The 14,551-nt window shown below is 49.3% G+C and overlaps 1 protein-coding gene across 1 annotated transcript; it reads right to left on the bottom strand.

Moving 5' to 3' along the window:
• Positions 1–775: 775 nt before the first annotated feature.
• LOC132580389 (TLC domain-containing protein 5-like) lies at positions 776–6,941 on the bottom strand. Its single transcript, XM_060251156.1, has 2 exons — positions 6,729–6,941; positions 776–1,305 (listed from the first exon to the last, which is right to left on the bottom strand). The coding sequence occupies exons 1-2, from the start codon at positions 6,922–6,924 to the stop codon at positions 776–778; spliced, it is 726 nt and encodes a 241-aa protein (XP_060107139.1). The 5' UTR covers positions 6,925–6,941.
• Positions 6,942–14,551: the final 7,610 nt, after the last annotated feature.

Raw genomic sequence — 14,551 nt, 5'->3', positions numbered from 1 at the left:
TTGGGATGTTATAAGAGAAGCCATGTTGGATCAGGCCAATGGCCCATCCAGTCCAACACTCTGTGTCACACAGTGGCCAAAAAAACCAGGTGCCCTCAGGAGGTCCACCAGCAGGGCCATAAGAACATAAGAGAAGCCATGTTGGGTCAGGCCAATGGCCCATCCAGTCCAACACTCTGTGTCCCACAGTGGCCCAAACCCCCAGGTCCCATCAGGAAGTTCATCAGTGGAGCCAGGACACTGGAAGCCCACACCCTGTTGTCCCTCCCAAGCGCCAAGGATGTCCATACATCCTTCTCAGCGGACAGAGCTGCCCAACATCAGACCCAAACAGGGGCAATCTCTAAAAAGTCTCTGCCATCATCCAGGCCGAATATCCATCCCAGCCCCCTGGCTTTGTGTCCTCGATTGGACGATGGATCAGAATCTCCTCCCAGCTCTAGGAACTGGGCAACCCTCTCTCTGAACCTGGTCTCTTCCCTGGCACCAGATCGAGTCACCCCAAACCAGCTTTCCCCCTAGTCTTTCCTTGGATCCGTCCTGGGAATTAGTGGGCGAGGCTGAATCCGAGCATCTCCTCATCCGTTGGCTAACAAACAGGCCAATGGAGTTTCTGATCCAACCCCTCTCTCCTATGATAACTTCTTCTTCAGCCCCTTTTGCCTCTCCTTCAAGGAGAACGCCCACCTGGAGTTAAAACAGGACCTCCGAACGGTGTCTGGGATTTCTTGCAATGATTGCTAGGCTGGGCACCGCTGTGCCCTAAAAGTCCAGGTTAACACGCGGGCAGACGTCCGTTGCTTTTTGGCAGCTCTCCCCCTGTTTTCCAAGCAGAATATTTCTTTGTCAGTTTCCTCTTGGCAAAGCGGCTGATGTCCAGCATAAACGCCAAGGACACAACGTACATCGCCAAGGCCCCTATCTTCAACATCCAGAACGTCCTTGCCGAAGCCAGGATCGCGCGCATAATCCACGCCCCGCCGACGATTCGCAGCCCCACGAAAAGGGCGACAAAGAGGATGTCTACCACGTCGCCTGCTAGGCTAGGGTAGCGGCCCATCTCCCGGAGGAACCAGCGGGCCTGCAGCAGCGGGTTGGTGATCTCGCTCACAAAGACGACGGCGTTGACTTCGGTGGCCGACTCGCCCAGCAGCAGCACCAGCACCAAGCCGCTGACGCTCAGCACGTGGTGGGAGAGCATCAGGTCGCCCTCGCTGCCGAAAAAGATGCACCAGCTCAGGTCGAAGAGGAAGTAGCCCAGGCTGAGACACATCAGGCACACCTGGAGAGCTGTATTGGGGTGGCCTGGAAGGGGCAGAAAAGGACAGGTGAAGGTGCATAGTAGCAGACCCAGATGTCCAGCATGGTCAAGGTGCTGGACTATGACAGGGGTGGCCAAACTGTGCCTCAGGAGCCACGTGTGGCTCTTTCACACATATTGTGTGGCTCTTGAAGCCCCCACCGCCCTGTCGGCTGGCTTGGAGAAGGCATTTTCCTCTTTAAATCACCTCTTCAAGCCAAGCCAGCAGTTAAAGTTGCTTTCTTTCCACGTCTCCATCCCTCCTCCCTCTCCCTCATCTATTTGCTTCCCTCCCTCCCTCCCTCCTTCCTTTCTTCCTCCCTCCCTCCCTCCTTCCTTCCTTCCTTCCTCCCTCCCTCCTTCCTCTTTCTTTCTTTCTTTCTTTCTTTCTTTCTTTCTTTCTTTCTTTCTTTCTTTCTTTCTTTCTTTCTTTCTTTCTTTCTTTCTTTCTTTCTTTCTTTCTTTCTTTCTTTCTTTCTTTCTTTCTTTCTTTCTTTCTTTCTCTCTCCTCCCTCCCTCCCTCCCTTCCTTCCTCTTTCTTTCTTTCTTTCTTTCTTTCTTTCTTTCTTTCTTTCTTTCTTTCTTTCTTCCTTCCTTCCTTCCTTCCTTCCCTCCCTCCAACCCTCCCTCCCCCTCCTCCCTTTCTTCCTCCCTCCTATCCTTCCTTCCTTCCTCCCTCCCATCCTTCCTTCCTTCCTCCCTTCCTTCCTTGTGGTCCTCCAGCATCTGACATTTATTCAGAGTGGCTCACATCCAAACAGACCCAAACCATGCAGAGTGACCTTGAATCAGTCACCCTCGCAGGGGACCGGCAGGACTCCTATTGTATATCATAGAACAAAGCTGGAGTCCAGGGGCACCTTCTAGCCCAACAAAGTTTAATTTATTTGAGCGTTTAGTTTTTAGATTTATATCCCGCCCTTTCCCGCAATGCTGGGTAAAGGTTTGTGTGTGTATACATGCACGCTTGTTCAGAGAGGGTTACCCGCCCTGACCTTGTTAGTCCAGGCTAGCCGGAGCTTGTCAGATTTCAGAGGCTGAGCAGTTTGGATGGGAGACCACCAAGGAAGTCCAGGGTCCCCATGCAGAGGCAGGCAATGGCCAATCTCCTCTGTTGGTCTCCAGAGCCAGATTAACAATTAGGCCAAGTAGGCACTGGCCAGGGCCGGATCTGGGGGGGGGGAGGCAGAGAGGGGTGCTTGCCCCAGGCACCGACGGAGGGGAGGGCGCCAAATCGGGTATGGAGTCCATTGTATTCTATGGGACCATAAGGTAGAATAGCCCATAAGGGGACATCATTTTTTAAGAACATAAGAGAAGCCATGTTGGATCAGGCCAGTGGCCCATCCAGTCCAACACTCTGTGTCACATAAGAACATAAGAGAAGCCATGTTGGATCAGGCCAACGGCCCATCCAGTCCAACACTCTGTGTCACATAAGAACATAAGAGAAGCCATGTTGGATCAGGCCAACGGCCCATCCCATCCAACACTCTGTGTCACACAGTGGCCAAAAAAATTTATATATACATTGTTGCTAATAGCCACTGATGGACCTCTGCTCCATATTTTTATCCAGTCCCCTCTTGAAGCTGGCTATGCTTGCAGCCATCACCACCTCCTGTGGCAGTGAATTCCACATGTTAATCACCCTTTGGTTGAAGAAGTACCTCTTTTTATCCGTTTTAACCCGACTGCTCAGCAATTTCATTGAATGCCCACGAGTTCTTGTATTGTGAGAAAGGGAGAAAAGGACTTCTTTCTCTACTTTCTCCATCCCATGCATTTTAATTTTGCCTCCCCCTCAAAAGCATGTAGATCTGGTCCTGCACTGGCCTATGGATCCCCATGCCTTTAACGGTCCCTGGCCAGCTCCTCCCCCCCCCCCCGGTTTCCCCCCTGCTTGCAGCCCTCCCAGCCTGCACGCGCAGCCAGCAACTGAGCCACTCTTTGCCCGACTTGCCTGGTGCGGCTGCTGCTGGCGTCATCGCCAAGTTTGCCTCTCTCCACCTCTCCCCCGCAGCTTTGTCAAAGGGGCTTTCGAAAAGGTGCCTGTAGGCTGCAAAGGGGGCCGCAGGTGGCAGGGCGGCTGTTCCTACTCTAAGATGATTTGCGAGCCCCCCCCCCCCCCCCAGATTTTGACTGCCTAGGGGCCTCCACAGGGTTTAATCCGGCCCTGTTTGTCTCTTGACTTGAAATCCCTACGGCTGGGGTGGCCAACGGTAGTTCTCCAGATGTTTTTTGCCTACAACTCCCATCAGCCCCTGCCATTGGCCATGCTGATTGGGCTGATGGGAGTTGTAGGCAAAAAACATCTGGAGAGCTACCCTTGGCCACCCCTGCCCTACGGGATTGCCAGATGTTTTCAGTTGTGACTTAATGGCAAAAGGAAGGGTGCTAGTCTTCAAGGGGGCCTGGGGAGGGGTTGCTAACCCCCAGGGGTGGCTGGAGATCTCCTGGGATTACAACTGATCTCCAAGTGACAAAGATCAGTTCATCTGGAGAAAAAGGCCACTTTGGAATGTAGACTGTATGGCATTCTATCCCACTGAAGTCCCTTCCTTCCCAGAATCCCATCCTCTTCAGGCTCCACCCCTAAAATCTCGGGCTATGTCCCAATGATTCACAATCACCTAAATGTTTGGCTCAGAAGCTGTTGTCCATAAAACCTGCTGCCTGCTACTTTCCCCCTCTAGCAATATGGCTGAATGTGCTTTATTGTGCTGGGAGTTGGTACACAGCCAATGGGAAGCTTCTGCCTGGCTGGCTGCCCTTACTAAGCCTCTGGGCAAGTTACTATCTGCCTTTTCATCTACCACCTGGACAACTTTACTAATTCTTCCACATTATAAAAACTGCATAGGGCTTCCATGCTCTATGAACCACCGGTCGCTAGAAATCATACCCCTCAGTGTACAATAAGGGCCAGAAATCTGCTCTTCTTAAAAATATACCAAAGAAGCACCATAGGCAGGGGTGGGATTCTAGCAGGAGCTCCTTTGCATATTAGGTCACACACCTTTGATGTAGCCAATCCTCCAAGAGCTTACAAAAAAGAGCCTTGTTTTGCATCATGTCCAGTTACCTTCAAGAGCACTGGATTTAAAATTTAAATCTGTGGCCCTGTGGAACTCACTGCCGCTGGATGTAGCAGTGGCCACTGGTTCAGACGGCTCTGAGAAAGAGGACTTGACAATGTTATAGAATATAGTTCCGTCAACAGTATTTATTTGTGGTGCCTTAAAGGAACCTCCTTGTTCAGATGCAGAAAACGTCTTCTGCACTTCTCCCCTCCCTACTGTGGAGGAGGTAAGACTCATGACCTTAGTTCCTTGGAGGAAGGGCGGAACAAAAGACGGGAGAGAAAGCAAATCTGCCAGCATTTAAATGCCACTTCCTGGGCAGGGACAGCAACAGAGGGATGTTTTGAGATCTGGCAGGCCTTCCAGAGGCTTTTGGTTTGCACTTTTTGGAAAACAGGAAGCTTGACCTCACGGTCTGTTGATCGGATCCCATCTTTGGATGTTCTTCCCTGAACATCTACCGAACAAACAGACTTCACTGTGGAAATGTGAAAGGGTCTAAACTCAACATTTTGGAACTGCAGCCCCCAAATCAATTCTAGTTGCAGCTCTAATTACAGGAGCTCAGGACTCCTCTGATTCCCACCCCCCCAAATTAGGATTTGTGTTTTGCTGTTCACCTGCCCCTCACGCCCACCATTCTGAGTTCCACCAGAGGTCGCTCCCCCCAAGCCCCACCCTCCCCAGGCTCCACCCCCAAAATCTCCAGGTATTCCCCAACCCAGAGCCTGCATCCCTTACACCTATGCTCCCCAGGAGCTATTTTGGGGTGGGGCCTGCCGCTGTCCGCCCCCAATAATGATCTAGGAAATGATCTATGATCTAGGAAAACCCCCCCCCCCCCATTTCTATGGTTAATACCATTCAGTTTTTAGCAGGGCTTTTTTATTTTAAAGTTTTATTTGGTTTCAATAGAAGAGAAAGAGGGCAATGGAGCTCTGTGGCGTTAGCGGGTCCGGGATTTGGCCGCCGGCGGTGTCGCAGCCCAACCAACAAGCCCCTCGCCTTCTTGGACCCTTCCTGGGTCCTAGAATTGGGTCTCCTGACGGGGGGACGACCCCCCAGTAGCCCGATTAGAGAGCTAGTCCGCAGTCGCTCTTCAGGTAGGGTTGCTGAAACCGGAAGTCCTTAGCAGGGCTTTTATAAAAGCAGGAACACACAGGAACGCAGTTCCGGCTGGCTTGGTGTCAGGGGTGTGACCTAATGTGCAAATGAGTGCCTGCTGGGCTTTTTCTGGAAAAAAGCCCTGCGTGAAACAATGGTGACATCAGGGGTCTGGCCTAATATGCAAATGAGTTCCTGATGGGTTTTTTTTTGCAAAAAGCCCTGTGTGAGGCAATGGTGACACCAGGGGGTGTGGCCTAATATGCAAATGAGTTCCTGCTGGGCTTTTTTTCCTGCAAAAAGCCCTGTGTGAGGCAATGGTGACTTCAGGGGTGTGGCCTAATGTGCAAATGAGTTCCTGCTGGGCTTTTTCCTGCAAAAAAGCCCTGTGTGAGGCAATGGTGACACCAGGGTATGTGGCCTAATATGCAAATGAGTTCCTGCTGGGCTTTTTTTCTGCAGAAAAGCCCCGTGTGAGGCAATGGTGACACCAGGAGGTGTGGCCTAATATGCAAATGAGTTCCTGTTGGGCTTCTTCTGGTAAAAAAGTTCTGTGTGAGACAATGGTGACACCAGGGGGTGTGGTCTAATATGCAAATGAGTTCCTGCTAGGATTTTTCAGTTAAAAACCCTGTGTGGAACAACAACAACAACAACAACAACAACAACAACAACAACAACAACAACAACAACAACAACAACAACAACAACAATAATAATAATAATAATAATAATAATAATAATAATAATAATAATAATAATATTTTATTTATATCCCGCCCTCCCCACTGAGGCAGGCTCAGGCGGCTCACAAGACATGGTGGCACCAGGGGTGTGGCTTAATATGCAAATGAGTTCCTGGTGGGCTTTTGCTACAAAAAGCGCCCTGGTTTCTAGAATGTTACAGGCAATGGAAGGGTGGGAGTTCTGCTGCCCACAGCAGGCAGCTGGCACTTTGCCCCGCCACCATCATCAGCCTTGTGCAGTGTAGATGAAGGCTCCAGTGAGCAGTGGGGGGGGAGATCTCTAACCCCCCAAATTGCCAGGTATTTCTCAACCCGGAGCTGGCAACCCTAATTCTCAGTAAGGATTTACTGGATTCCAGCAGGTTTCAATTCCAGGACTCATAACCCAGCACGCCTTGGGGCCAAAGCAGTCTTCTGCTCTCACACCCTCTGCATGGGAGCCGACTCCTTGCGCCTTCTCTGTATCCTCCAAAGATGGAACTCCCCTTTACGTACCTGTGTGAGTCAAAGGCCAGGGCCCGTCGACAAGAACGATGTAGCCGGAGAGGAAGGTGACGATCAGGCCGTGTGCCAGCGTGACCAGCCGGCAGCTCCATTCCGAGGTGCGATGGTTCTGCCAACACCTGAAGCCGCTGTAGAGCGACAGCCAGATCAGGAGGCTGCAGAGCACTTGGAGGATGACGAAGAGCATCGTCCTTTAATTGAGAGAGAAAGGACAGGGCGGTTAATCCTGTGGCTGAAGAGCTGACGAAGGCTGCCAACTTGAGGTCAAAAGATTCCTGGAGATTGGGGGTGGAGCCTGGGGGGAGGGGGATTCGGGTAGCGGAGGGACCTCAGATGGCTATAAAGCCACGGAGCCCACTCTCCAAAGCAGCCATTTCCTCCAGAGTTTGTGTCCAGCAGCCCCTGAAAGACCAATGAGGTTTCCAGAATAGAAGCTTTTGAAAGGCCAAACTCTCTTTCTCATGTAGAAATAGATCCCACCTTTGGACTTGGGATATAAGGGCTCAGGGATCTTCATTCCTACTTTGATCGGATGAAGGGAGCTTTGCTACTCAAATGCTTATACCCCGGCCTCAGATTCAGCAGCAGCTCACAGGAGCGCAGCTTTGGGACGGAAAACAATCACTGGTATTTGCAGTATCTCTTACAGAAGGGTTTCACTTGTTAAACCTGAATTAATTCTCATTCTCTCTCCCTCTCTCTGTCCTTTCTTTCTCTCTCTGAACTATTCTCTGTCCCTCTCTCTCTCTGCCCTCTCTCTGTTTCTCTCTGTCTGTCTCTCTGTCTGTCCCTCTCTCTCTATCTGTCTCTCTCTCTGTCTTTCTCTCTCTCTCTCTGTCCCTCTCTCTCTCTGTCCTTCTCTTTCTCTTTCTCTCTGTGTCTGTCTCTGTCCCTCTCTGTCTCTGTCCCTCTGTCTCTCTCTCTCTGTGTGTCTTTTTCTCTGTCCCTCTCTCTCTTTCTCTCTGTCTCTCTCTGTTTCTGTCTCGCTCCTCTCTGTCTCTCTCTCGCTCTCTTTCTGTATAGCTTTGGAATCTGGGAAGTCACTTGCCTTGTGAAACTGACTCTTATCATACTAATAAAAACACCCTTCCTTGAGCAAAAGAATGCAGAGCTCAGACTGGAAAAACGCTCTCCGCCTTGGAAGCAGCCGTGGTGTCTCGCATTCTGCTCTCGCGAAAGCAGCCGGGCCATTCCTTCGTTGCCCACAGTTAACTTCACCGAACTCAAAGCAGAGCATTGTGCCCCCCTCCTCCAGAGAAAGCTGGAATTTGGAGACTTGCAGAAATTACAGTTGTGTTTCATCATTTATAGTGGAATTCTGACCCTTTTGGCATAACCATGGCCGGGGAATGTGCATTCTTTTCCAAATGAATGAAGCTCACCAACCCCCCCCCCCCCCCAAGTCTTTTGTTTGTCTGGATAACAAGAAAAAGGATGAACGAATGCCCATCATTTATTTCATTTCATTTATTGACTTTTTTTGCCTTTAATTGAACATGTGCTGATTTTGGCATCATTTACTTAAGTAGTTTTGCCAAGGTATGGAGCTCTGTGGTAAGCTGCAGTACGACAGTCCAAGCTCTGGTCATGATCTGAGTTTGATCCCAGCAGAAGCTGGGTGCAGGCAGCTGGATCAGGTTGACTCAGCCTTCCGAGGTCCATAAAACGAGTACCCAGCGTCACCCCAGAGTCGCAAACAGGGGACGACCTTTACTTTTTTACTGAACTTGTCTCCCCAGTGAAGACCCACATAGCTTATGAAAATACAATTTAAATAAATAAACAGAAGAAGGTTCAATTCCCCAGGTCATAGGGATGCCAGCCTCCAGTTGGGACCTGGGGATCCCCTGGAATTACAGCCCATCTCCAGACTACAGAGATCAGTTCCCCTGGAAGAAAATGGATGCTTTGGAGGGGGGGACTCTATCTATGGCACTGTAGCCCACCAGGCTCCCTGTCCTCCCCAGGCTCCTCCCCCAAATCTCCAGGAGTTTCCCTTCCTGGCTCAGGCAATGCTACCCCCCCACCCCCTGCCAGTGGGGCCACCCCTATTTAGAACCCCGTCTGCCTCCTGTCTGCTTGAGACTGGCCAGGGAGGTCTCTGGGTCCCAGAGGCGTCTGTCCAGATGGGATGCCAGCCTTCACATTAATCTGGGGAGATGCAGAAGATCGAGAAGGAGGAGGCAGCGGGGGCGGGGGGGGGCGGGGAGGTGCTTGGGTGGAAAAAGGGTAGGTTCGAATCCCCACTGTGCCATGGAAACTTGCTGGGTGACCTTGCGCCAATCACACACACTCAGCTTAACCAACCTCACAAGGTGGTGGTGAGGATAAAATGGAAGAGAGGAGAATTATGGGAACCATTTGGGGGCCCCACTCGACAGAAAGACGGGGTATAAATGCTAGACAGTAGGTAGATAGATAGATAGATAGATAGATAGATAGATAGATAGATAGATAGAGAGATAGAGAGATAGAGAGAGAGAGAGAGAGAAATGATAGATGGATGAGAGAGAGAGAGAGAAATGATAGATGGATGAGAGAGAGAGAGAGAAATGATAGATGGATGAGAGAGAGATGATGGATGGATGGACGGATGATACAGGGATTTTTTTTCCTGGGGGAATGTGGTGGAACAGAGTTCCAGAACCTCTTAGTAGAAACAAACCCCCCCAAATATGTTTAAAGTTCATGAGAGGCACCTGTTTGTTTCTCCATTTCGCTCTTGAGAGTTCTGGCACCTCTTTTTCCAGAAAAAAAGTCATGGATGGATGGATAGACAGACGGATAGATAGATGATAGATAGATAGATGATAGATAGATAGATAGATAGATAGACAGACAGACAGAGAGACAGACAGACGGACAGATAGATAGAGGGAAGGGGGGGGGGGAAGAGAGAGAACGTAAATCAGATGGAAAGTGTGAAAGAGCTGCGTTGTCATCAGAGTTCTTGCAAGCAATTTGAGGATCCGGCCTCATCAATTAGAGCTCTCTTTGTTCAGCGAGACTCAGCCTGCAGGATCGTACAGTGACTGAGGTGCTGCACCAATCAAACCATTAATTAATTAGATCAGTCATTTAAAAACCACACTGCTAATTGCCCGAATGATATTCACGCGACATCAGAAATTAGAAACGTGGGCTGTTTACATAAGAGCCGTGATTGGGATCCCTGGGCCTCTTCCCCCGCAGACAGCCTGGGCACTGTGCCAAAGATATATAAGTTATAAGTTATATAAGTTATATCGGAAGGATAGGGAGGGAAGGGTTGGAGGTGGGGTGGCTCTGTATGTCAGAGAGGATATACGGTCCAGTAAGACTGAGGTCAGAGAATTAGATTCACTTTTAGAAATGCTTTGGGTTGAAATAGAGGGCCCAAAAGGAAATTTAACTATGGGAGTTTGTTATCTCCCACCAAATCAAAAGAGAGAGGACGATTATAATATGATGGAAGGCTTAAAGATATTGGCTAAAAGTAAAAACTGTGTCGTAATAGGTGATTTTAACTACCCGCAGATTGATTGGGTCAATATGTGTTCTGGTCGAGAGAAAGAGATTGAGTTTCTTGATGCTCTTAATGACTGTGCTATGGAGCAGATGGTCTCAGAACCTACCAGGGGTGGGGCGATCCTGGATTTGGTCCTAAGTAATGCCCAAGACTTGGTGAGAGATGTAAAAGTGATTGCGCCGCTTGGGAGCAGTGACCATAATGTTATTGATTTCACCGTTTGTATAAATAGGGAGTTGTCCAAAAAGACCGCCACAACCACGTTTAACTTTAAAAGGGGTAAATACACTGAGATGAGGAGGCATGTGAGGAGGAAACTGAAAGGAAAGGTACATACGGTCAAAACCCTTGGGGAAGCTTGGACACTATTTAAAACTATAATCCTAGAAGCTCAGATAAAATACATACCACAAGTTAGGAAAGGCACAAACAGGCATAAGAAAAGGCCTGCATGGTTAACAAACAAAGTAATGGAAGCTGTAAAAGGTAAGAAGGACTCCTTTAAGCGGTGGAAAACCAGTCCAAGTGAGATTAGTAAAAGGGAACACAGGCTGTGGCAAATCAAATGCAAGACTGTGATCAGGCAGGCAAAAAGGGACTATGAGGAGCATATTGCAAAAAACAGAAAGACCAACAATAAAAATTTCTTCAAATATATTAGAAGTAGGAAACCAGCCAGGGAGGCAGTGGGGCCCTTGGATGACCATGGGGTAAAAGGATTACTGAAGAAGGATAGGGAAATGGCTGAGAAGCTAAATGAATTTTTTGCCTCCATCTTCACTGTGGAAGATGAGAAGTGTTTGCCCGCCCCAGAACCACTAATATTGGAAGGGGTGTTGAAAGACCTGAGTCAGATTGAGGTGACAAAAGAGGAGGTCCTACAACTGATAGACGAATTAAAAACTAATAAGTCACCGGGTCCAGGTGGCATACATCCGAGAGTTCTGAAAGAACTCAAAGTTGAACTTGTGGATCTTCTAACAAAAATCTGTAATCTTTCATTGAAATCTGCCTCCGTTCCTGAGGACTGGAAGGTAGCAAATGTCACTCCCATCTTTAAAAAGGGTTCCAGAGGAGATCCGGGAAATTACAGGCCAGTCAGTCTGACTTCAATACCGGGAAAGTTGGTAGAAACCATTATCAAGGACAGAATGAGTAGGCACATTGATGAACACGGGTTATTGAGGAAGACTCAGCATGGGTTCTGCAAGGGAAGATCTTGCCTCACTAACCTGTTACATTTCTTTGAGGGGGTGAACAAACATGTGGACAAAGGAGACCCGATAGATGTTGTTTACCTTGACTTCCAGAAAGCTTTTGATAAAGTTCCTCATCAAAGGCTCCTTAGAAAGCATGAGAGTCATGGAGTAAAAGGACTGGTCCTCTTGTGGATCAAAAACTGGCTGAGTAATAGGAAGCAGAGAGTGAGTATAAATGGGCAGTCTTCGCAGTGGAGGATGGTAAGCAGTGGGGTGCCGCAGGGCTCGGTACTGGGTCCCATGCTCTTTAACTTGTTCATAAATGATTTAGAGTTGGGAGTGAGCAGTGAAGTGGCCAAGTTTGCGGATGACACTAAATTGTTCAGGGTGGTGAGAACCAGAGAGGATTGTGAGGAACTCCACAGGGATCTGTTGAGGCTGGGTGAGTGGGCGTCAACGTGGCAGATGCGGTTCAATGTGGCCAAGTGCAGAGTAATGCACATTGGGGCCAAGAATCCCAGCTACAAATACAAGTTGATGGGGCGTGAACTGGCAGAGACTGACCAAGAGAGAGATCTTGGGGTCGTGGTAGATAACTCACTGAAAATGTCAAGACAGTGTGCGTTTGCAATAAAAAAGGCCAACGCCATGCTGGGAATTATTAGGAAGGGAATTGAAAACAAATCAGCCAGTATCATAATGCCCCTGTATAAATCGATGGTGCGGTCTCATTTGGAGTACTGTGTGCAGTTCTGGTCGCCGCACCTCAAAAAGGATATTATAGCATTAGAGAAGGTGCAGAGAAGGGCAACTAGAATGATTAAAGGGCTGGAGCACTTTCCCTATGAAGAAAGGTTGAAACGCTTGGGACTCTTTAGCTTGGAGAAACGTCGACTGCGGGGTGACATGATAGAGGTTTACAAGATAATGCATGGGATGGAGAAAGTAGAGAAAGAAGTAGAGAAAAAAGCCCAGCAGGAACTCATTTGCATATTCGGTCACATCCCCTGACAGCACCATTTTAAAGCACAGGGCTTTTGGGTAGAAAAAACTCAGCAGGAACTTATTTGTATATTAGGCAGGGGTGGAATTCTAGCAGGAGCTCCTTTGCACCCCTGATGTAGCCAATCCTCAAAGAGCTTACAAAAAAGAGCCTTGTGAACTCTTGGAGGATTGGCTACATCAGGGGTGTGCGGTCTAATATCCAAAGCAGCTCCTGCTAGAATTCCACCCCTGATATTAGGCTGCACACGCTGACACCAAGCCAGCCAGAACCACGTTCCTCTGCGTTCCTGCTAAAAACAAACAAACCCGGTTACTCATGGACAGACCTGGCTCCAGGCCAGGGTTGCCCATTGAGGCCTGGAGATCTCTTAGAATTTCAGCTGATCTCCAGATGCCAGTTCCCCTGGAGAAAATGGCTGCTTTGGAGGCTAGACTCTATGGCATTACACCCCACTGAGGCTCCTCCCCAAACCCTAGGCTCCACCCCAGAATCTCCAGGAATTCCCCAACATGGAGTCGGCGACTCTACTGCTAGCTCAGGTGAGGAGCGGTGGTTGTCTCTGCAAGGAGGCAAGGTTAGGCGGTGGCCTTGGGTGCATAAGACCCAGGTGGTGTAGTGGTTAAGAGCGGCAGCCTCTAATCTGGAGAACTGGGTTTGATTCCCCACTTCCTCCTCCGCATATAGTCAGCTGGGTGACCTGGGGTCAGCCACAGTTCTCTCAAGAGCAGTTCTCGAAAGAACGCTCTCAGCCCCACCTGCCTCACAGGGTATCTGTTGTGGGGAGGGGAAGGGAAGGCGATTGCAAGCCACTCTGAGACTCCTTTGGGTAGTGAAAAGCAGGGTCTAAAAACCAGTTCTATTTGCGGAGCACAACAAGATGTGCATGCCTGACAGAGCCTCCCCAAATGATCGTGAAGCATGGGGCTTCAGAAACCTCTCTTGGTCATGTCTTGCTTAGAATAACAGAATCTTACAGTTGGAAGGGACCTCCAGGGTCATCTAGTCCAACCCCTTGCACAATGCAGGAAACCCACAAATACCTCCCCCTAAATTCACAGGATCTTCATTGCTGTCAGATGGCCATCCAGCCTCTGTTTAGAAACCTCCAAGAAAGGAGAGCCCACCACCTCCCGAAGAATCATAGAGTTGGAAGGGACATCCAGGGTCATCTAGTCCAACCCCCTGCACAATGCAGGAAACCCACAAATACCTCCCCCTTAATTCACAGGATCTTCATTGCTGTCAGATGGCCATCCAGCCTCTGTTTAGAAACCTCCAAGAAAGGAGAGCCCACCACCTCCCGAAGAATCATAGAGTTGGAAGGGACCTCTAGGGTCATCTAGTCCAACCCCCTGCACAATGCAGGGAACTCACAAACACCTCCCCCTAAATTCACAGGATCCTCATTGCTGTCAGATGGCCATGCAGCCTCTGTTTAAAAACCTCCAAGGAAGGAGAGCCCACCACCTCCCGAGGAAGCCTGTTCCACTGAGGAATCCCTCTAACTGTCAGGAAGTTCTTCCTAGTGTTGAGCCAGAAACTCTTGATTTAATTTCAACCCATTCATTCTGGTCTGTCCTTCAGGCAACAGAAAACAATTCCACACCATCCTCTAAATGAGAGCCCTTCAAGTACTTAAAGAGGGTGATCTTATCACTTCTCAGCTGCCTCCTCTCCAGGCTAAACATGCCCAGCTGCTTCAACCCTTGCTGTGCTTGCCACCGCTTGCTGTGCTGCCCTTCGAGGTGCTGGTGGAACAAGGGATGGGGGTGGCCAAATCCAGAATGAGAAATTCCTGGAAATTGGGAGCAGAGCCTGGAGAGGGACTTCAGTGGGGTATATAATGCTATAGAGCCATTTTTTCCAGGTGAGCATCTGGAGACCAATTGTAATTCTAGAGTGGAGGGGGGCGGGGTCTCCAGGCCCCACCTGGAAGCTGGCAACCCTAACACTGATTGGACTCTGAAAGTGATGGTTTGGTCAAGGGATGGGTCACCTGCCACTGCAAGGGGTTGTGTTCATAGCAAGAGTTTACATTTAATATATTTACTGGATTCAATTTATAGGGCTGGTGCCAACCAGTTTTCCCACTCGAAGAAGA

Source organism: Heteronotia binoei, chromosome 12, assembly GCF_032191835.1.
Source record: "Heteronotia binoei isolate CCM8104 ecotype False Entrance Well chromosome 12, APGP_CSIRO_Hbin_v1, whole genome shotgun sequence".
In the NCBI taxonomy this organism is placed as follows: Eukaryota; Metazoa; Chordata; class Lepidosauria; order Squamata; family Gekkonidae; genus Heteronotia; species Heteronotia binoei.
The sequence above is the reverse complement of the archived record's forward strand: the minus strand, read 5'-3'. Positions and strand labels throughout refer to the sequence as shown.

Excerpts from the sequence above, each read along its gene's own strand:
- LOC132580389 (XM_060251156.1), bottom strand. The coding sequence starts at position 6,924 with ATGCTCTTCGTCATCCTCCAAGTGCTCTGCAGCCTCCTGATCTGGCTG. Across the intron at positions 1,306-6,728 it reads CTGGCCTTTGACTCACACAG|GCCACCCCAATACAGCTCTC; the intron begins GTACGTAAAGGG and ends TGCCCCTTCCAG.